The sequence below is a fragment of the Orycteropus afer genome, unplaced genomic scaffold, assembly GCF_000298275.1.
Source record: "Orycteropus afer afer isolate SDZICR_OR568_19922 unplaced genomic scaffold, OryAfe1.0 scaffold00092, whole genome shotgun sequence".
In the NCBI taxonomy this organism is placed as follows: domain Eukaryota; kingdom Metazoa; phylum Chordata; class Mammalia; order Tubulidentata; family Orycteropodidae; genus Orycteropus; species Orycteropus afer.
In genome coordinates, this window is record NW_006921679.1 from 8100595 (window position 1) to 8123088 (window position 22494).

General features: G+C 40.3%; 1 protein-coding gene across 1 annotated transcript in view; it reads right to left on the bottom strand.

Annotated features, from left to right (window-relative positions):
- Positions 1-22494, bottom strand: part of MTMR6 (myotubularin related protein 6) — a 79664-nt gene that overhangs the window by 29864 nt on the left and 27306 nt on the right. Inside the window, exons 2-5 of the mRNA XM_042781170.1 lie at positions 12540-12656; positions 5401-5563; positions 2088-2245; positions 1798-1926 (exon numbers count right to left, since the gene is read on the bottom strand). Of these exons, the coding sequence (XP_042637104.1) occupies positions 1798-1926; positions 2088-2245; positions 5401-5563; positions 12540-12656 (567 nt within the window). The remainder of the gene's footprint in view (positions 1-1797; positions 1927-2087; positions 2246-5400; positions 5564-12539; positions 12657-22494) is intronic.

The following is a 22494-nucleotide window of genomic DNA, read 5'->3' on the forward strand; positions in this document are numbered from 1 at the left end:
TTTACTTTTTATTGACTATGCAAAAGCATTCGATTATGTGCATCATAACAAATGATGGATAACACTGAGAAGAATGGGAATTCCAAAACACTTGATTGTGCTCATCAGGAACCTATACATAGACGAGGAGGCTGTCATTCAAACAGAACAAGGGGATACTGCATGGTTTAAAATCAGGAAGGGAGTGCATCAGGGTTGTAGCCTTTCATCATACTTACTCAATCTGTATGCTGAGCAAATAATCAGAGAAGCTGGATTATGTGCAGAAGAATATGGCATCAGGATTGGAGGAAGACTCATTAACAACCTGAGATACATAGATGACACAATTTTGCTTGCTGAAAGTAAGGGTAACTGGAAGCAGTTACTGATGAAGATTAAAGACTAGGGTATGCAGTATGCAGTATTCTCCACACAAGAAAAAGGAAAATCCTCACAACTGGACAAATAAGCAGCATCACAATAAACAGAAAAAAGACTGAAGTTGTCAAACATTTCATATTACTTGGTTCCATAATCAACACCAATGGAAGCAGCAGTCAAGACATCAGAAGACATATTGCTTTGGGCAAATCTGCTGCAAAAGACTTCTTTAAAGTGCTGAAGAGCAAAGATATCTCCTTGAAGACTAAGGTACATCTAACCCAAGCCATGATATTGTCAATCGCCTCATATACATGTGAAAGGTGGACAATGAATAAGAAAGATCCAAGAAGAATTGATGCTTTTGAATTGTGATGTTGGAGAAGAATAATGAAAATACAATGGACTGCCAAAAGAACGAACAAATCTGTTCTGGAAAAAGTGCAGCCAGAATGCTCTTTGGAAGTGAGAATGGCCAGACTTCGTCTCACCTACTTTGGTCATGTTGTCAGAAGGGACCATTCCCTGGAGAAGGGTATCATGCTTGGTAAAGTGGAGGGTCAATGAAAAAGGGGAAGACCCTCAATGAAATGGATTGACACAGTGGCTGGAATGATGGACTCAGGCATAGCAAGGATTGTGAGGCTGGCACAGGACCAGTGTTTTGTTCTATACATAGGGTCGCTATGAGTTGGAGCTGACTTGATGGCACCTAACAACAACAACCCTTTAGCTGGGAGAGAGACCTGGTGATCTGCTCCTATAAAGATACAGCCTAGGACACTTTAGGGGCAGGTCTATTCTGTGACATGGGGTCACCGCAAGTCAAAAATTGCCTCGATGGCACCTCACAACAGCAACAACAACTGTTAAAATGGGAATCTGAAATGCCCTTGACCATTTCCCTTTTCTCAACGGTTGGCTGCTCAAAACTCTCTGGTTTCCCCCAAATACAACAGGATCAAAAGAGAAGGCCAGGAAAGGAAGGAAAACCTAAACCCATTATTTTCAAGTCACTGGAAAGAAACAAGGAATGCAGGGAGGAAGGGTGGGTGGGAACATGACAAGAAAATATAAAAGTTTCTAAATTTCAGAGTAGTTTTGTTTCAAATCTTCAAAACTGTAATTGAGTGAAAAGCTAGCATTTTCCTATCAAGCCCACTGACATCGAGTCGATTCTGACTCATAGTAACCCAAGGTGGTAAATCTTTACAGAAGCAGACTGCCTCATCTTCCTGCCATGGAGCGGCTAGTGGGTTTGAACGCCTTCTTTGCGGTTAGCAGCCAAATGCCTTAGGCACCGCACCACCAGAGCTCCCTATTTTCCTACTAGGTAACGGTAATAATGAGTTTTTCATACAAAAATGAGTGTTCCTTTGCATACTGATACAAGGGCTACACTATATTTATAAAATTAGAAGAGAAGCTGCCTACCTCCTTCTCCTGATGATAGTACGAAAGCACTGGGAATCTTCCTTTGCTCCGGAACTTGGAACTCCCAACAATTATTGGTTTGCTTGCTATTCGGGGAACATAAAGGTCTCTGGGATAAGTTTCACAGATCTGTAAATATCAAATATAGCCACTTATGGTTCCAGACCATGAGATTGAGAACACTTGTAAAAAAAAATCTTAAAACATATTAAATTCAAAAAATTATATAATAACACATAAAGTGCTACAAGGGTCTCTAATACTCAATACTAACTTTTCTACTGAATTACCTTGTATTCTCGGTTTGCGTCAGTCAACTGCCAGTTGGAATTTGGCACTCCCATCCTCTTATATTCTTCAGTAAGGTCAATAAGCTGCCAGCCTTGGAGTCGTTCTGAATCATTTTGCTTGGGATTATAAGAAAATGCATATAGATCTTCGTACTTTGCTACAGAACACAAAATACACAAATATTGGAATGCAACTTATAGGATATAATACAATACAAATAAAGGTAAGCTTTCTGCTTTATCTCCATTTCTTCTTTAAAATCTTCAGAAATGGCTAAGGTCTGAACATATTTGAACCTAACAGTTTCATATTTAAAGGCACACATATCACTCTGAGATTCAATTTGTCATTGTCAAAAGTTAACCTACTAACGTAGACCTTTCTGTGTTCAATTCTGTACTGTAATACATCCTTTCAAGTAAAATTTTAAAAACATACTTTCTGCTCTACATTTTTCTCAAATGAGATATAAAATGGAAAGAGGAATGCTGTAATAACTTTAGAGAGGCATTCAGAGCAGGAAATTGCATTACACATTCCTTCAGGACAGCGCTGACCAAACCTGGCAATGGTTGCAGGAGCTCAGGAGACTACTTATTTTTGAACAATGGTAAGCCTCTGAAGGCACACAACCATCTCTCCTGGAAGATCTGGCTTTATGTGGGATGATGGGATGTATGTTACAGGCTTTGATGATCTGGCTTTATGTGGGATGATGGGATATATGTTATAGGCATTATGTGTGAGCAGAGAAGAGTGAGCACAGATGTACTCCAAGATCAGCCTTGCAGGCTACAATCCAGTTTTGCTTAAAAAAAAAGACGTTCCAGTAACATTCAGCTTGTTTTTTTGCTGAAGAGAACTATGTAAGTCATGTCACGTTGAGGGAAGGAGGTCCCCAAATCCCCAAGGCATGAGTAGGTACAGATCCTTCTTTAGGGCCCGCCTCTCTTGTCAGTCTTGAACCAGCTGTCACCTAGTGGACTCCGATTCATGGTGACCTCGTGTGTCAGAGCAGAACTGCCCTCCTTGGGCTCTCAATAGCTGACTGTATTAGCTGATAGATCACCAGGGCTTTCTTTTGAGACACCTCTGGAAGGCCTCAAACTTCCAACCTCTCAGCAGCCAAGCACCCGGCGAACCAGGAGTCACCTCTCTCTTCCCTCTGTTCATGCCCCACATGATCCACCTTAATCAATCAAATATACTAAACCCAAACCAAACTCTCTGCCCTAGAGTCAATTCTGACTCATAGCGACCCCTCTTCTGAGGCTGTATCTCTACAGAAGTAGATTGCCCAGTCTTCCCTCCAAGGGTTTGAACCACCAGCCTTCTGGTTAGCAGTCAAATGCCTTAGGCACTATGCCACCAGAGCTCCCATTAAATATATTAGTCCCACTGTTATTAGAGTACCCTGACCTTCCTTAACTTTTGTTTAGTAATATCAATCTCCAACTTATTCCCCTTGGTTGTGGAACACACACTTTAAAAAAAAAGTCAGCTACTGTCTATCAACAAGCTTGTTGTTGATGTTCTTAGGTGCTGTTGAGTCGGCTTCAACTCATAGTGACCCTGTGTACAACAGAACAAAACACCGTCTGGTCCTGCACCAGCTCACAATCTTTGCTATATCTGAGCCCATCGTTGCAGCCACCATATCAATCCATCTTGTTCAGGGCCTTCCCCTTTTTCATTGACCCTCCACTTTACCAAGCATGATATCTTTCTCCAAGGAATGGTCCCTTCTGACAACATAACCAGAGTAAGTGAGATGAAGTCTGGCCATTCTTGCTTCCAAGGAGCATTCAGGCTACATTTCTTCCAGGACAGGTTTGTTAGTTCTTTTGGCAGTCCATGGTATTTTCAGTATTCTTCGCCAACGCCACAACTCAAAAGCATCAACTCTTCTTCAGTCTTCCTTATTCATTGTCCAGTTCTCACATGTGTATGAGGCAATTGAAAATACCATGGCTTGGGTTAGGCATACCTTAGTCTTCAAGGAGACATCTTTGCTCTTCAGCACTTTAAAGAGGTCTTTTGCACCAGATATGCCCAGTGCAATACAACGTCTGATGTCTTAACTGCTGCTTCCAGTGGTGCTAATTGTGGAACCAAGTAATATGAAATCTTTGACAACTTCAATCTTTTCTCCATTTATCATGATGCTGTTTATTGGTCCAGTTGTTAGGATTTTTGTTTTCTTTATGTCGAGAGATAATCCATACTGCAGACTGTAGTCTTTAATCTTCATCAGTAAATGCTTCAAGTCACCTTCACTTTCAGCAAGCAAAGTTATGTTGTCTGCGTATCACAGGTTGTTATAATGAGTCTTCCTCCAATCTTGATGGCGCACTCTTCTTCATATCGTCCAGCTTTTCTAAAACCCTGTATGCAGCTTCTCTTTGCTCAGCATACAGAGTAAGTGTGGTGAAAGGACACAACCCTGACACACGCCCTTCCTGATTTTAAACCTTATTCTGTACAAACAATAACCTCCTGGTCTACTGTATTCATAAGTACAATTAAGCTTAGAATGGATTAACAGAAATCAATAGTTTCTTAAGTCTGTACTGGAAATGCTTCACTTACTCCTTTTCCTAATGGCCCCTTCTTTGGACGCCATCCTCACAATGCAGATCACTAGTTGCTAATTTTTCTAGACCATATTCTTTGGCAGAGAGTGCATAGGAACCTCTAAGAGTAACTTAAAGTATAAAATAACACAACTCAGACGGTAAATAATGTATCTAGGATCACCCATCTCAAAATTGAGCATGTAACGATCTTCAGGAGGGGGATCTGTGTAGGACATCCTGGGTAGAGTAGGAGAACAATGTAGCACAAAACTCAAAATTATATAAAAAAAAAAAAAAAAAAACGACCAGGCTTGCTGGTCTGATAGAGCCTGGTGAACCCGAGACTCTGGCCCCTAGTTACTCTTCAGGTCTGGAATTGAACTCCTGTGGCTTCCAGCCAAATAAAAGACCAGCATATGGGCTGAATATTTACATCAGGTAGATATACTCCTTGAAGAGATCAATCGTGGGAGAACAGAAGGGCAGTGCATGCACAGGGAGACCACTCAGGAGGCAGGAGTGCATGGGAGGGAAGGACAGAGGGAAGAGGTAACCACAGGGAAGAAGTGGAAGAAAGCTGTTACATTGTGGGGAATTGCAGTCAATGTCATGAGACAAAATGTGTATGAACTGCTATATGGAAAATGAAATTGCTCTGTCAACTTTCACCCAAATCACAATAAAAGTTTAAAAAAAATAAAATGAGCATGTAAGCTTTGGTCTCTAAGAACAATACCTTGTTTTGACAGCTGTAGCAAAGAGTTGTAAATATCATGGCAATCTCTTTCTCTGGGAACAATGAAATGCACAGTCCGGAAGTTCTTGCACTGAATCACAAGTGGGCATCCAGAAGTAGTCAACGCGAGTTTCTCCACTGAGGCAATATGGTGGTGCAATATCTACAGCATGGAAAGAATAGCCAAGTCACCATTATAAAGAACACTCAGCCTCTTTTTATCTGCCAGAGTGCATAAATGTGAGACATGCTCTCTGAAAACCCAAAGTCTCAGATGGCATGCATTGCTCACTCAAATGTAAAATTTTCAAACGACTGAATGTCCAAGCCAGAAATATGGCCCCCATCTCCTAATTATCTCTGTAACCTGCCTGCTTCTCTCCATCTGCACCGTACATCCCTAGTTGTACTGTCCCCACTGCTCCTCACCTGAAGGACTATAAACAGCCTCTTAAATGCTCTCCTCCACCTCTACTCCTGACCTCTCGAATCTGTTCTCTACAATACAGTCCAGTTACCTTTGAAAACCAATCCAGTCACGTGATTTCCGACTTCTCCAGCCTCATTTCGAGTCCCTCTCCCCATCACTGACTACATTCTAGCTGCCATAACCTTCTTTTGGCTCAATATCTCAAGCTCTAACACAGTCTCTGAGTGGCTCCCATTACCTGGGCTTTTGTCATCCCACCTCTTCACCTAGCCATGCCTCGGCATATCATAGGCCTTAAAACTCATAACATGATGCAGAAGTATAGCCTGACATCTTTTACCCCCTTCTCAAGTAAGGAGCTCTGGTGGTGTAGTGCCTAAGGCACTTGACTGCTAACCAGAAGGCTGGCAGTTCAAACCCACCAGCCACTCCTTGGAAGGGTGAGACCCCTCCTTGGGTTTCTGAGGCAGTATCACTACAGAAGTAGATCACCCAACCTTCCTTCCGAGGAGTGGCTAGTGGGTTTGAGCTGCCAGCCTTCTGGTGAGCAGTTAAATGCCTTAGGCAGTATGCTACCAGAACTCCTAGAAATACCACCTCAGAAACCCAAGGAGGGGTTGCTATGAGTCAGAATCAACTTGACAGCAGTGAGTTTGGTTTTTCTTTTTCCCAAGTAAGTTATCACCTATTAACCTACACTCTTCTTTCATACCACTTAGTACAAGAATAATGGGTTATGTGATGAAGGTCTTTTTCTCCAGTTAGATTCTGGGCACTTCCTAAGGACCAAAACTGCAGCTAAGCTAATTATCATTATCATTCCATCCTCAGAACCTAACACGGAACTTAGAGCATTATAATTGCTCAATAAATGTTTGCTGAATGGATAAATAAAAAATCTCACTGTAAACTCAATACCTGATGCATTGGAAACATGATGGTCATTCTCAGCCAACCAGTAATATTCAGTTTTCTACTAAAATATTCTCCCATTGGATCAATGTAGGAGATCCTGGACAGAGTGGGAGAACAATGTGGAACAAAACTCAAAATTATAAGTAATAATAATAATAAAAAGAGACCAGATTTGCTGGTCTAATGGAGCCTGGTAGAACCCCTGACACTATGATCCCTAGCTGCCCTTCAGGTCTGGAACTGAACCCACTCCTGTGGCTTCCAGCCAAACAAAAGACAGGCAGATGAGCTGAACATTTACATTAGGTAGATACTCTCCTTGGAGAGATCAATCATGGGAGAATAGAAGTGCTACGTATGCACAGGGAGACAGATTGGGGACAGGAGTGCATGGAGGGAAGGACACAGGGAAGAGGTGCCTATGCAGAGGAAGTGGGAAGACAGCTGTTGCATTGTGGGAAACTGCAGTCAATGTCATGAGACGAAGTTTATGTGAGCTGCTGTGTGGAAGATGAATTTGCTCTATATACTTTCACCCAAATCACAAAACTAAAAAAAAAAACTTCCCCTTCCTTGACATCATTCCTATTAATTCAAAATATTTATAGGAAACTTTTCTAGAGAAAAAAAAAAATTGGAGCAATGGCAAATTTCTGAATGAGAAGACTCAATCATGGCAAGAGATCAAGTCATCCCAAACTAGTCTACAAATTTAGCATAAATCCCAATAAAAAGTTCCAGCCTGATTTTTTTGTTTTTGTGGAAGGGTAAGGGATGACAGATAATGATATATATACTCCTGTTAAGTTTCCAAGGCAGTAAATCTTTACGAAAATAGAGCATCCAATCTTCTTTGCGCAGAGCGGCTGGTGGGTTTGAACTGCCAATCTTCTGGTTAGCAGTCAAATGCCTTTGGCACTGTACCACGAGAGCTCCTTAATATGTATTATGCATGGTAATATATAATAATAATGTTTCATGGTATATTTAAGATATACATTAATGCAATTATAATACTAACATATTAAACATATCTTGAATTTATATGGAAGACTAAATGTATAAAAATGATCAAGAAAAGCTTGAAAATGAAGACTAATGAGGGAAGAACTTGCTCTATAGAAATCAAAACCATATACAGAAAAGGCAATTAACACATAGCTAGCCCATATTTAAGACTAAGATTTAGCATCATTAACATTTATATTGTTTCAAAATTAGAAGAAGTGTACAGCAGGGTTGCATCCTTTCATCTTATTTGTTCTATCTGTATACTGAACACATAATCCAAGAAGCTGGACTACATGAAGAAGAATGCGGCATCAGGACTGGAGGTAGATTCAGGAACCCGTGATATGCAGATGACACACTGCTTGCTGAAAGTGAAGAGAACTTAAATCACTTGTTGATAAAGGTCAAAGACTAAGCCTTCAGTTTTGGGTAGCAGCCCAATGCTTCACCAGTGCCACCAGAGCTCCTTTCTCAGCAAAAGACCTCTTTAAAGCTTTAAAAAGCAAAGATGTCATTTTAATAATTCAGGTGTGCCTGATCCTAGCCATGGTCTTTTCAATCGTCTCATATACATACAAAAGCTAGGCAATGAAAAAGGAAAACAGAACTGATGCACTGCATTGTGGTGCTGGTGAAGAGTACTGACTATGCCATGGACTGCCAGAATGAACAGATCAGTCTTAGGGGAAATACAACCAGATTGCTGTGTAGAAGCAAGAACCATAAGACGTTAGCTTGCTCACTTTGGACACATCACCAGGAAAGACCAGTCACTAGAAAAAGACATTATGGTTGATAAAGTAGAGGGTCAGCAAAAATGAAGAAAACCCTCAATGAGATGGATTTTACACGGGAGTGGTAATAATGGACTCAAACATACTAACTAGTTACCATGACGACAGTGCAGGACCAGGCAACATTGCATTCTGTTTTATATAAGGTTGCCATGCGTTGGAGCCAACTTGATGATAACTAACAAAAACAACAGCAGCAGCAGCACTTGTATTAGTGGACCTGTGCCAAGTTACTCAAAAGGATGTAACAGTAATATCGAGTTACAGAATAAGGGACAATAAGCTCAATAAGAGGGTCAGAAAATATTGTATCACTATTACGATTGCAACTGTCCTAAGATTCAAAATTATTTGCAGAAAGAGAATGATAAAGGGTCCTGGCTCTACTGCTAACTAGCCATCATATCTTGAAAAAAGAAACAATCGTAAAATGCAAAACATGTATAAAACATTGATAATGCCACTTCCAGATCTAAAATCTACTTCTATGGATACTAAAGAGATTTCATTCAAGAGAGACATAAAGGAATGTACTGATCAGAAACCATTTATAAAACAATAATAGGAGAAAAGAGGAACAGTATCTTTTAGTTGCCTCCAACAACCAAGTTCCCAAGATGTGAAATAGTAGCAATATGGGAAACTTCCATGTGTATCTCTAAGAGATGGGTAACATTCAGAGTAGATATCCAGGGGGTAGAGTGAACAAAAGAAGGCTAGAGAGGTGGATGAAAGTAGGAGTAAAGACTTTATATGCCACTGCTAGGTTAAACTCCTAATAGTTCCTGGACAAACACTGGATGGGGAGGAGAGTGTCTCTAGGAAACACAACTTCTCCAAAATCAATACCTCGGGTATGTTAGACTGGGTTCTCTAGAGAAGCAAAACCACTAAAACTTATAGAGAGAGAGAAAGAAATTTATCTTAGGAAAATGGCTCACACACTTAATAGAAGCTGGCAAGTCCCAAGTTCTTAGATCAAATGTCAAGCTGGAGGCTTTTTCCGACTCACACAGCTACAGGGGCTGACAAGGTCAAGGTAGGCAGGCAATATACTGGCTGTTGACTCCAACAAATTATGAATCCAAGATCTCCAGGCCAAATGGTGGATTGTTCATTCACTCACAGACTGTTGTAGGCAGCACAACAGAATCCCAATCCACAGAAGAGTTCTCTTTTCTGAGGATGTCCATAAATATACTGGAAACAGGCCACACTCCTAGGGAAACTCCCTTTCAATGGATTGGCTGCTCAAAACATATACATCTGATCCCATCATGGGAACAACCCATATCACAACTGCTTAAACCACACAGAATTGTGGTCCAGCCAAGCTGACACACAGCTCCAACTATCACATCAGGTAAGTATCTTAACTGACTTATTGCCATCACATAGCAACTAGATGGCCTTCCTGTGAAAATCCCAAGACTGCAATCAAAAGACAAGACAGAAAAGAATGTGGCATGCTCAGAAGGGTTGTATCACAGGGCAACATGACTGTCTGCACTGGGAGTCAGTACTGAGCTCAAATCTTGATCCTGCCACACACAAATAGTAAGAGGAACTGTGATTTAATTAGTCACGACTGTGTTTTAGGTATAGATTCTTTTGATATTTTATCTCCTCTAAGATTTGCACCAGTTCTACATGATAACAGATGCTATACCCATTTTACAACAATACTAAGCCTCAAAGTTAAACATCTTTTGGCAGACACTCATGGTAGGGCATTCCTCCCCACTTTCCTTACTTGCAACACTGATTTCCCAGAGGAGACTAAAAATGCCAGACACCTGCTTTCTCTGCCTCCTATGCAGGTAGGGGGTGTAGGGGCAGTGGCACAATGCTGTCAATAAAACAGGACAGACAGCTCAAAAGCAGACCACAAATATATGGCAGCTTTATTTATAGCAGAGCTGGTACTGCAGATAAACGGAATGGAACAGTCAATGAACAGCACTGGTAAACACTGAAGTGGTCATGGATTTCATTTTATTTAGATCCACAATCAATGCCATGGAAGTAGCAATCAAAAAACCAAATACCATATTGCATTGGGCCAATCTGCTGCAAAAGATCTCTTTAAAGTGTTAAAAAGCATAACACATGGTATTTTCAATCGCCTCATTTGTACGTGAAAGCTGGAAAACAAATAAGGAAAACCAAAGTATTGATGCCTTTGAATTATAGAGTTGGTAAGGAATACTGAATACACCATGCACTGCCAGAAAAATGAACAAATCTGTGTTGGAAGAAGAACAGCCAGAATGCTCCTTAGAAGCAAGGGTGGCAAGACTTCAACTCATGAACTCTGGAAACATTATCAGGAAGGACCAGTCCCTGGAGAAGGACATCATGTTTGGTAAAGTAGAGCATCAGTGAAAAAGAGGAAGACTTTCAACAAGATGGAGTGGTATAAGGGCCACAACAGTAGGTTTAAACACAGCAACAGTTGTGAGGATGGCCCAGGACCGGGCAGTTCTTGTTCTGTTGTACACAGGGTCACTATGAGTCAGAACTGACTCGAGGGCACCTAACAGCAACAATAATCCATATGAAAAACTAAAATTGAATCCCTAGCAGACACCAAAATATTTTCCAGCTGTATGATAAACTGCTATGGATACATGGAAGGCAAAAATCAAGCCTTTAGATGAATACAAGGAAGATGACCCAACAGAAAGAAAAGGAAAGCTACTGGCCAAAGGATATGAGAGGCTAACTTCCCTCCAGTCAGCAAAGGAAAATCACAGTTGCATATGCACCAGATACGCAAAACTGTAAAAGCTGACAAAACCAAATGTTGCTGAGGCTGCAGAACAATGTGCCACCCTCCATCGTATGAAGACGAATTGGAAGCATCACTGTAGGGAGCTGGCATTCAGTAAGATGAGTATGTATTTATCCAAGACCCAGCAATTTTACTGCCAGGCAAATACCCCAGAGAAACTCTGGCACATCTACACAAGGAAATATATACAAGCTGCCAATTGTCTGTACTCAGAAAATGGACTATTTATATTCAAACCAAAAAAACCAAACTCACTGCCATCGAGTCAATTCTGACTCATAACCACCCCTCCTTGTGTTTCCAAGGCAGTATCACTATGGAAGTAGATTGCCCAAACTTCCTTCTGAGGAGTAGCTGGTGGGTTTGAACTGCCAGCCTTCTGCTTAGCAGTCAAATGCCTTAGGCACTACACCACCAGAGCTCCTTTTGTTTATACTAGGATTTTTCATAGATTTTCTTCATTTTAATCAAAATAGATAAAAAAAAAAAAAAAAAATTAAATATTCTAGTTGCAATTTGATATTTAAAAAACTGTGGAATATGCTATTAGATCCATTAACATATACTTAAATTTTAGTAAGATAAAAGAAATATAGGTATTTTATAATAATTTATGGAGACAGAAGAGTCTCTCTTGTATTCTATGGAAGAATTCCACATTCTACATATCACTGTTTTATGAAGAGGGAAGGCAGAAGTGATCTGGTTACTTTGAAAAATGTTTGGTTGAGATGAATTACCAATTGTTATGGATTAAATCATGTTTACCCTCCCTTTCTGCCTCCCCCCATATGTGTTAGAATGCTAAACTGTATTCCTGCAGATGTAATCCTGTTTGTAAATAGGGTTTTCTTTGTATGTTAATTAGATCAAATATGAATACAGTGGGTTCTAAATCTAATCACTTCTGAGTTTAAAAAGAACAGATAGGGAGACAGACATCAAGTAAGGATCACCAAGGAACCAGGAAGATCCAGGCTACCAGCAAGGAAGGAACTGACACAGCCAAGACCCTAATGTGCGCACTTTCAGCCTCCAGAAACATAAAAAAATAAATTTCTGTTCCTTAAAGCCACCCACTGTGGCATTCTGTTAAAGCAGCACTGGCAAACTGAGATACCAACAATTAAACATTTTATACATAGTTCAAGTCTGTTATTATGTTGTTAAACAAAATAGCTGGGGTTCTACTTACCCAAGTTTCTTTTTGATGAGAGTCTATAAATAATAGGTGTGTGGCCGTAAGGTATAGCGTTCCTGTCAATGACTTGTTGCTGGTGCTGAATCGGTCAAGTACTTTCACTTGCTCTACCTAAAAAAGAACAAAATTTTATTTCTCATTTCAAAAGCAATAGAAATTATTTTTCTGCTATCCCAGGACTTACATGAAGCTCACTGAATATTCAATGGTATATCTCACAAGTCTTTTTGGAGAATATACGAACCACAAAAAAAGAAAACAGGCATTACGTATGATTAAAAATATAACCAATATTTAAGAATTTTGTTAAATGAAAAAAGACTAGCACAAACATCAGGAGGAATAACAAGAAAGGAAGAGATGTGTTATAAACACGCAAAAACATTTTTCACACTCAAGAGTCAAAATATTTAAAGTTGGCTAGTAAAGGAGAAAACGCATAAGATTATTATCTAGAGTTAAGAAAGTAAACTACTAGAAAAATTAAATCAGAAAACAGAAGGGTTTCAAGGTCCAAATTAGTCTCTGTATTTTTCCCCTCTCTCCACGCAAGTATAATGGCTGTGTTCAGCTCTGGGCTTTTACTAGTACTGTTCTCCCTTCCTCAAATGGTCTCAGCCGAGAAGGCAGTGCAGCCACACCGCACAGGCAGTCTCTGACATAATGACAGCCTCCTGTTCCCATGACTCCGTTGTAAATTGGTTCTGACTTAAGGTCAGCAAAGGAAAATCCAATACTTTTTTTTTTTAAGTATTAAATATTTTGCCTTTTATTATCAGTATCTTTATAAATCTGATCTTTATTTGTCCTCAGGGGATGACATGAGAATACTAACACCAGCAAATTATGCACTATAACACTATACGTAGTACACCATCAGTAACAATAAGATGTACAAACAAATGGCAGTTCATTGTAACTCGAAATCATCAAGTCGGGGACTACCTGTACATCTTCACTGACAGTAACAGATACACACACACATATATAGATAGTGCCTAAGGCACTTGACTGCTAACCAGAAGGCTGGTGGTTCAAACCCACCAGCCACTCCTCAGAAGGAAGGTTGGGCAATCTACTTCTGTAGTGATACCGCCTTGGAAACCCAAGGAGGGGTCGCTATGAGTTGGGTCCAACTTAACGGCATATAACAACAACAGTACAGGATGTAGCCTTTGGACAGTAGGATTACTGCTGGCCAGAAATACGCAGGAGACTACTGCTTTGAAAGAATGATAGTCAGTGTTATTTTATTTCAAAAATATTTAAATAACCACAAAGAACTTTAAAAAAACGTTAATTCACAGCTACAGAAGTAGGTTGTAAATAGTTCTTTAAATTGTTTTTGTCTTCAAAGCCATATTAAAAAACCAAACCCACTGCCATCGAGTCAACCAACTCATAGTGACCCCTTTGGGTTTCCGAGGCAGTAAATCCTTACGGAAGTAGACTGCCCAATGTTCCTTCCACACAGTGGCTGGTGGGTTTGAACCACCAACCTTCTGGTTAGCAGTCAGCCGCCTTGGGCACTGTGCTACCAGAGCTCCTTTCAAAACCAAATAGCTAACCATTATCTCATTAATTTTATGCTCTTTTCCCACATTTTCCTGACTAATACTTAAGAACAGAATGCCCCCATTATGCAATTACGATTTCCAAAATAATTACTATTACTTAAAAGACTAGTTAGCTTTCCCCTAACTACCAGATGTTTAGGTACATGCGTGTAACAACAGCACCTGTTTGCATATGGGTAAGGCAATGAATTTAGTTTTGCCTTTGTCTTAAAAATATTTTTTATTGTGTTTTTGGTGAAGGTTTACACAGCAGTTCAGGTTCCCATTTAGCAATGTCGGTACAAGTCATTCAGCGACATTGGTTACATTCTTCACAATGCACGAACATTCTCATTGTTTTTGTTCTAGTTGTTCTATTTCCATTCATCTAGTTTCCCTGCCCCTTTATATTCTCATCTTTGCTTTAAAATAATTGTTGACTCTCATATAAAGTAATGTTGGTCTCACATAGGTGACTTTTGTAAAGGAGCACAGTACTTATAAGTGATGTTTATTATTTTGTGATCCAATCTGTTATTTGGCTACAAGGGGAACTCAGGGGTTAGTTTTGGTCCAGGTTTGAAGAGTATCTCAGGGTAATTGTCTCAAGGAGTCCTCCAGTCTCAATCGCTCTAGTTAGGTCTGTTTGAGATTTTTTTGTTTTTCTTTTTGTTTTTAAGGAATCTGAGGTTCTGATCTCCATTTTTCTCCCATAAATTAGGGTCCATCTATTGTGGCCCTGATTAGAATGAATAGTAGTAGCCGGCACCATCTAGTTCTTCTGGTCTCAAGGTAGTTAAGGCAGTGGTTCGTGTAAACTATTGGTCATGTAGACTGGTTTTCTTCTTTGACTGTTTCATTTCCTTCTTTTTCTTTTGCTCTGGAGGAGTTGAGACCAATAGTTGTATATTAGATGGCTGCTTACAATCTTTAAAAGCCCAGACACTACCCACCAAAATAGTATTAGAACGTAACTTTATGAACTATATTATACCAACTGACTGAGATGTCCCATGAGACAACAGTCCTAACCTTTCAAACACAGAAATTTAATCCCACAAGGTGTTTGGTTATATCAAAGAAGTATCCATAACTGTGTCCCCATGTTTTCTTATATATATGAATATATATGCATATAGTCACATAAATACATATACATATGCACACACTTACATATGGACATCTATATATCCAAATGACATACATAGATATATGCCCACATATGTATTTTTTGGTTGTCTTTGCTGTTGTTTCAAAATTATATATGCCATTGTAGTTACCAACAGGTCCTTTCTTCTTGTGTACTTTCTAGTGATATCAATTACCTCTGGCAAGCTATATACACTTCACCCTCATTCAGTATCACCTTTCCCATCACCAAAACGAATAACTGTCTACTATCTAGAGAGTAAATTCCATTCTCTTCCTTTCATCCTTGGTTACCACTAACGAACATTAGTTTCTGTATGTTGTTCATTTCATTCCATAAAAGTGCTTTTTTGTGTGTGGTTAATAATTTCTCTCAGCATAGTGTCCTCCAGGTTCATCCATGTTCCAGATGTTCTGGGAACTCATTTGTCTTTATTGCTGAGTAATATTCCAATGTATGGATGTACCACATTTCACTTATCCATTCATTTGTTGATGAGTACTTGGGTTATTGCCATCTCTTTGCTATTGTGAATAGTGTGAGATGAACATGTTATTGTTGTTAGGTTCTGTGGTAGTTCAGTCTGTGTTATCAACTTGGCTGGGCCTGGTTGAATGGCTGGGCAGCTGGTGGTAGTTATTCTCCATGATGAGACTGGCAATCAACTCCATGGTGGGATCTACCACAAGCATCTGAGTAGCTGCCTGTGGGATGTGGTCTGCTTCCTGTATCTGTTATTGTTCAGCAGCCTGCCATGCTCTGCCAACCTTGGGACTTACAATGAACTTGAATTAATGGCCTGCTGTGTGGTTTGGTAACATTGGGACTGTGCCTTTTTTACTTGTCAACCTTGGGCTCCTCAGCCTCAGCAGCCAGCAGCTGTCTGAGTGAAGAAACACCTCTAGCTCCAGTGGGCTGGAAGCAGGAGGCAGAGCTGGACCCCAAGATTGAAGGGCTTTCACCTAGCCCCTAGAGCCTGGCACTTTAAACTTGGACTTAAAGCCTCCAAACTGTAAGAGAATAAACTCCTGTTTGTTAAGGCCATCCCATGTGGCATATTCTTGTCAGAGCGGCACTAGGGAGCAGAACAGGTACCGTCAAGTAGGTTCTGACCCATAGCAACCCTAAGCACAACAGAACGAAATGCTGTCCAGTCCTAAGCCATCTTCACAATCATTGCTATGTTTGAGCCCACTGTTGCTACCACTGTGACAAGCCATCTCATTGATCCTTCACCGATCCTCTTAAGCATGATGCCCTTCTCCAGGGACTTGTCCCTCCTGATAACATGTTCAAACTACGTGAATCAAAGTCTCACCATCCTCTCTCCTAAGAAGCATTCTGGCTGTATTTCTCCCGAGGCAGGTTGGTTTGTTCTTCTGGCAGTCCATGGTATATTTAATATTCTTCACCAACACCATAATCCAAATGCATTAATTCTTCGTTGGCCTTCTTTATTCACTCTCAGTTTCACATAAATATGAGGCAATTGAAAATACCATGGTTTACGTCATATCCTCAAAGTGACATCTTGGCTTTTTAACACATTAAAGAGGTCTTTCGCAACATATTTGCTCTATGCAATATGTCTTTCGGTTTCTTGACTACCCTTTCCATGGGCATTGATGGTGACTACAAGTAAAATGAAAACTCTGACAACTTCAATCTTTTCTCCCATTTATCATGATCTTGCTTACTGGTCCAGTTGTGAGGATTTTTATTTTCTTTATACTGACGGCTGTAGTCTTTGATCTTCATCAGTAAGTGTTTCAAGTCCTCTTTGCTTTCAGCAAGTCCACCCTAAAATCAGTATGGCAATTCCTTAAAAAGTTGGAAATGAAATACCATTGGATCCAGCAATTCCTTTACTAGGTATATATTCTAAAGTGAGAACCAGGATACGAGTAGATACACACACACCCATGTTCAAAGCAGCACTAGTCACAGCAGCAAAGAGATGGAAACAACCTAAGTGCCCATCAGCAGAGGAATGGATAACCAAACTAGCACATACACACAATGGAATCCTACACATTAAAGAACTGTCGAATCTGTGAAACACCACACAATGTGGATGAATTTGCAGGACATTGTGCTGAGTGAAGTCAGTCAATCACAGAAGGACAAATACTGTACGAGTCCACTATTGTAAAAAGTCAAGGAAAGGGTGATATATGGAAGGAAATTTTCTTTGTTGGTTACCAGAGATCTTTTTTTTTTTCGGGGGGGAGGGGAGAACAGACAGATAGATAGGTTTAAAAACACATACATATATATACCAAAGATTATTAGTGGTTACCAGAGGGAGGAGGGAGGAAAAGAGGGGAAGCTTGTGTTTGCAGAGCACTGAGTTTATGCTAATAGTGGTGGAATATTTTGGGAAAGGATAGCAATGGTGGCACAATGTGAAAAATGTCATCAATGTCCTTGAGCTGTAAATGGGGAAGTTGTTATCTTGGTGAATGTCTTGGTGTGTATGTTTTCACCACAATAAAAGTTGAAAAAAAAAAAGTCCAAATTAAGTTTTTATTTTGTGGATTTAAGAAAAGATCATCATCAATGTTCTAGCTGTGCTCAAACCATAAGCTTCAAACAGTAATTTCTCTATAAAACACACAAATATCTACAAAGCTTATACACATGGCAAGCAATCACATCACTTTTTGTGTGAATTTTTACCCTCTTCTGCCCACCTCTTATTCACTACAATTATTTTTCAGGGATTCTTCTACAGGCAAGCGTATCCACTGTGACTATATATTGCAAAAAAAAAAAAAAAAAACCTCAATGCCATCGAGTGGATTCTGACTCATAGCAACCCCCACTGGGTTTCTAAGGTTGTAAATCTTTATGGAAGCAGACTGCCTCTTCTTTCTTCCATGGAACAGGTGGTGAGTTTGAACTGCAGAACTTTTGGTTAGCAGTCAAATGCCTTAACCACTATATCACCAGAGCTCCTTGTGACTATATACTAGTGACTCCCAAACTCTCCAGCTCTGATCTCAGTCTTGAGTTCAAACCATCCACTATATATGTAATGACAATTAATAATCTGTGACACGATATCAAGCTCTTACTGTGTGTCATTAACACACAGTATTTCTTTTGATATTCACAGCTCCAGTGTGGTAGGTACTATTACTATCTCCATTTTACAGATGGAGAAGCTGAGACTTAGAGAGACTTTGGGCAATCCCCAGGTCTTACAGCTAGTAAGGTAGCACAGTCATAACCCTCTGTACCCTGACTCCTGAGCCTGAACACCCCTCTACCATGCTGTACCACCTCCATTTGGATGCTTCAGAATCACGTTACAGCTACTGAAAACAGAACAAATCTCCCCTCTTGCCTCTCCAAATCTGTTCCTAATTCTGTATTTCTGGTCTGAGTTAATGTTACTTCATTCTCTTAAGTCATCCACATTGAAAATCTAGGACTTACCCTCTGAGTTATTCTTGACCCCTGACATGCAATCAGTTGTCAATTCCTATTAACTTCACCCCTTAAATATTTTTTTAAGTCTGCCCCTTCCACTATTATTAAAGTAATTCCTACATTATAATGAAATCATCCATTCACATGTCTGCCTCCCCCACTAAAGACTATAATATATCCAAGGCCAAAAACTGTCTCTTATTTATGCCTGAATACCTAATGGGCAGCACAGTGTCTGGCAATAAGGTGAACCGCCACTGAGCAATCGTTTCCCATAGGAGAAAAGCAGAGGGTGCCCAAAGTCTACCTCAGTCTCTGGCTGAAACCATCCAATGACTGTTAACAGAATTCCCGTCCAGACCTGTTCTATTTCTCTGTGCTACCTCTTCTCCACACAGTGGCTGGAGCAACAGACAGGCATTCAGTTGTTAAAGAAGAAACGGAAACGAAGTTACTAGTAGAGTATACAGCTATAGTTCAGCTTTAGTTTTTTACTACACGTCTGGATTTTCAGTCTTCTACCCCAATGCCATCATTCAACTAATGCAAAATCACTCCTGCTCTAGAGGTATGGACCTACATAGTCCTTTCTGTGTGGGATCCTATCATGATGGAAAATTTAGGTGGAAAATACCATTCCCAACAGTTTACCCTAAGTCTATTTCCTGATTCTCCCTTGTTTCTACATTCAAAAATATCTGAAAGTCCCTTCATTAGAACTTTAATTCTGGTCAGCTGTATGTAAGTATGCATTGCTCAATGTCTGTTTGGGCAACGTCCGACAGCTCTGACCACATACCCGTCCACAGTCTTAGAAAGTTGGTTGGTTGGTTTTTTAAAGGGAAAGCAGCTCTCTTTTTGTTTACTATTTCTCCCTAATGGTTTAATGGTTTTAAGGGAGCTCTGGAGGAGTAGTGCCTAAGCCACTTGACTGCTAACCAGAAGGCTGGCAGTTCAAACCCACCAGCCACTCTACTTTCGTAGTGATACCGCCTCAGAAACCCAAGGAGGGGTTGCTATGAATTGGGGACGACTCGACAGCATATAACAACAACAACAACAACAACAACAAATGGTTTTAAAGACCCCAAGCCCCCAAAGTGAACAGAGCAGCAGGGCTCCAGGGTGCACCCCAGTCATTGCAGCTCCTCCTCCTCCCCCCCCCTCCATCTCCTCCTGGTTTCATTCACCCACCCAGCAGCCATGCTGCCTTGTACTCCTGGTGCAGGGCACCGCCTGCACAGCTCCTCTGTCCCTGCCACAGGCGCTGGCCAGGCCCCAGGCACTCAAGGGCTCCTGGCTGCGGGCTATGATAATAGTGGCTGCACGCAGTTAGGAGATAACTGCACCAAACAGAGACCAAGGATCCTTATTTTTAAGGAGTTCACCAGGCCATTTTTATAAAACTGATGCTTGTTCTAACGTACAAGCCCCAGATTGTCTAATCTTTCATCTTTTGAAAGGCACTTATTACAACTTTGACCCTTTAAGATAGGCAGGTGCATCACACACACAAACACCCACACCCACACCCACAAAAGCTTTGAAAACATGGGATACATCAATATAGAATATCAGGAAAAGGAGTTTGCTAAATCATTCAACAAAAATTGACTGGCTATCAATTTAAAGCCAATTATTACCCTAAAGTTGCTTTAACTAGCTGCATCTTATCTGTAAAATAACAATAACTTCTCCCTCCAAGAGCCACAGTAAAGTCAGATAATGAAAGTCAGCTCCAGTTTGCTTGATAAATAGTAAACAGTTGTTTGTTGTTGCTATGTGCCCCGACTCATAGGGACCCCTCCTTGGGTTTCCGAGGCGGTATCACTACAGAAGTAGGATTGCCCAACCTTCCTTCTGCGGAGTGGCTGGTGGGTTTGAACCGCCAGCCTTCTGGTTAGCAGTCAATTGCCTTAGGCACTACGCTACCAGAGCTCCTAGTAAACAGTAAAATACATAAATATTTGTAACATGTGCTACTGTTATTATAGGAGCTCTGGTGGTGCAGTGCCTCAGGCATATTGTCATTAGCCTGCTCAGGCAGGTCGAGTCCTGACAGTCTTCTCTGCAAAGCTTCTGTCCAAAGAAAAAAAGGAACCAAACTTACTGCCGTCGAGTCAGATCTGACTTGTAGCAACCCCTCCTTGGGTTTCCGAGGAGGTATCTCTATGGAAGTAGATTGCCCAACTTTCCTTCTGAGGAGTGGCTGGTAGGTTTGGTTTGGTTTCCGTAAAATCTACAGCTATGGGGCAGCTCTACTCTGTCCTTTGGGTATGCGTCGAGACGGCAGTGGGTTAACAGATTTTTAAGCATACTCGTCCATGACCAGATATTCTCTATTTATTTATTTTATTGTGACAAAATACATATAACAAAACATTTGTCATTTCAACCATTTTTAAGGGTCTAATTAAGTGACATTCATTACACTCACCAAGTTGTACAAGCATCCAGATAGGGTTTTTAAGATGATTCCAGCAGCAGGGCAGAGAAAACAGTTTAGAAACTAACGAAGCTAAGAAGCAATCTAGGGGTGGCTTGGAGAGAGATGACAAGGGCCTGGCTAAGCCACAACGGAGGGGATAAAGAAGAAGCCCATCTCAAGATAACAAAGCTGGATGTGAGAAGAAAGAAAAAGGAAAAACCGAAGTTTCTTAGATTTTAAGCTTACCAGACTGGTTGTCATTCACTAACATAAGATCTACAGAAAGAAAAGTTTAAGTATAAGAGAAAAGAAAGTCTATTTTGAATATAATAACTTTAGGATTCTTCATTACCTTAGTAATTGAGAGATTACATTCAAATCAAGAAAATATAAGAATATAAAATCATTCCACATATCTGTTCCAATATGGTACTCTATAGGGATATAACAAATTCTAAAACTAATATGAATTTATTCTAAAATAATTCAGTACTTAAAGTTTTAAAGGAAATAAAAGAATTTGAGAAAAATATACTGTTCTTCTCTACAAATCCTAAAAAAGCAAGAGAATTTGGATCTTTCTCTTTCCTAAAATTTATCCACATACAAGTTTCAAACCACAGACTTAGCCAATTTCTAAAAAGCAACTACTTCTTCATAGTTCTCCTTTTCACCAAGGAACTGAAAGCAGAGATGTTGCTACAAATTTTCCCCAGTGTTTGCTTGGAAATATTTTAAGTCAGATGTTTATGAAGCAACTATAACTGTTTCAGGGCACTATCACTGAAGCAATAACAGAAATAGTGTTAAGATCCTTTAACTATAGGTATCACCAACAAAGAGTAAATGAGGAAAAGGTTATGGGGAAAAGAAGAAAAAAAATGGGCAGGGAGAAAGGAATTGCAGGGCATGATCATTATTGCTGTTGTTGTTACCTAACGTGGAGTCGACTCCGACTCATAGTGATCCTCCCTTGGGTCTCCCAGGCGGTATCACTTCGGAAGTAGATTACCTGACCTTCCTTTTGAGGAGTGAGACTGGTGGGTTTGAACTGCTAGCCTTCTGGTTAGCAGTCGAGTGCCTTAGGCACTACGCTACCAGAGCTATCATTATTGTAAGGGCTGGTAAATATGCCAACACATTTTACCTTAAGGACCAGTTAATGGAATCACTGCCAACTATGGGCCTGCACTAAAATGTACTTTAGTGGTCTACACAGGAAGTTCAAATTTCACCTGATTACATGGAAATGGAAAAGATAGGGGATCATACACATGCAGAATTATGATCAGAAAATCCAGACTCCTATCTACCTTCAAGAAGGAGCTCTGGTGGCATAGTGGGTAAGACATTTGGCTGCCAACCAGAAGGCTGGTGGTT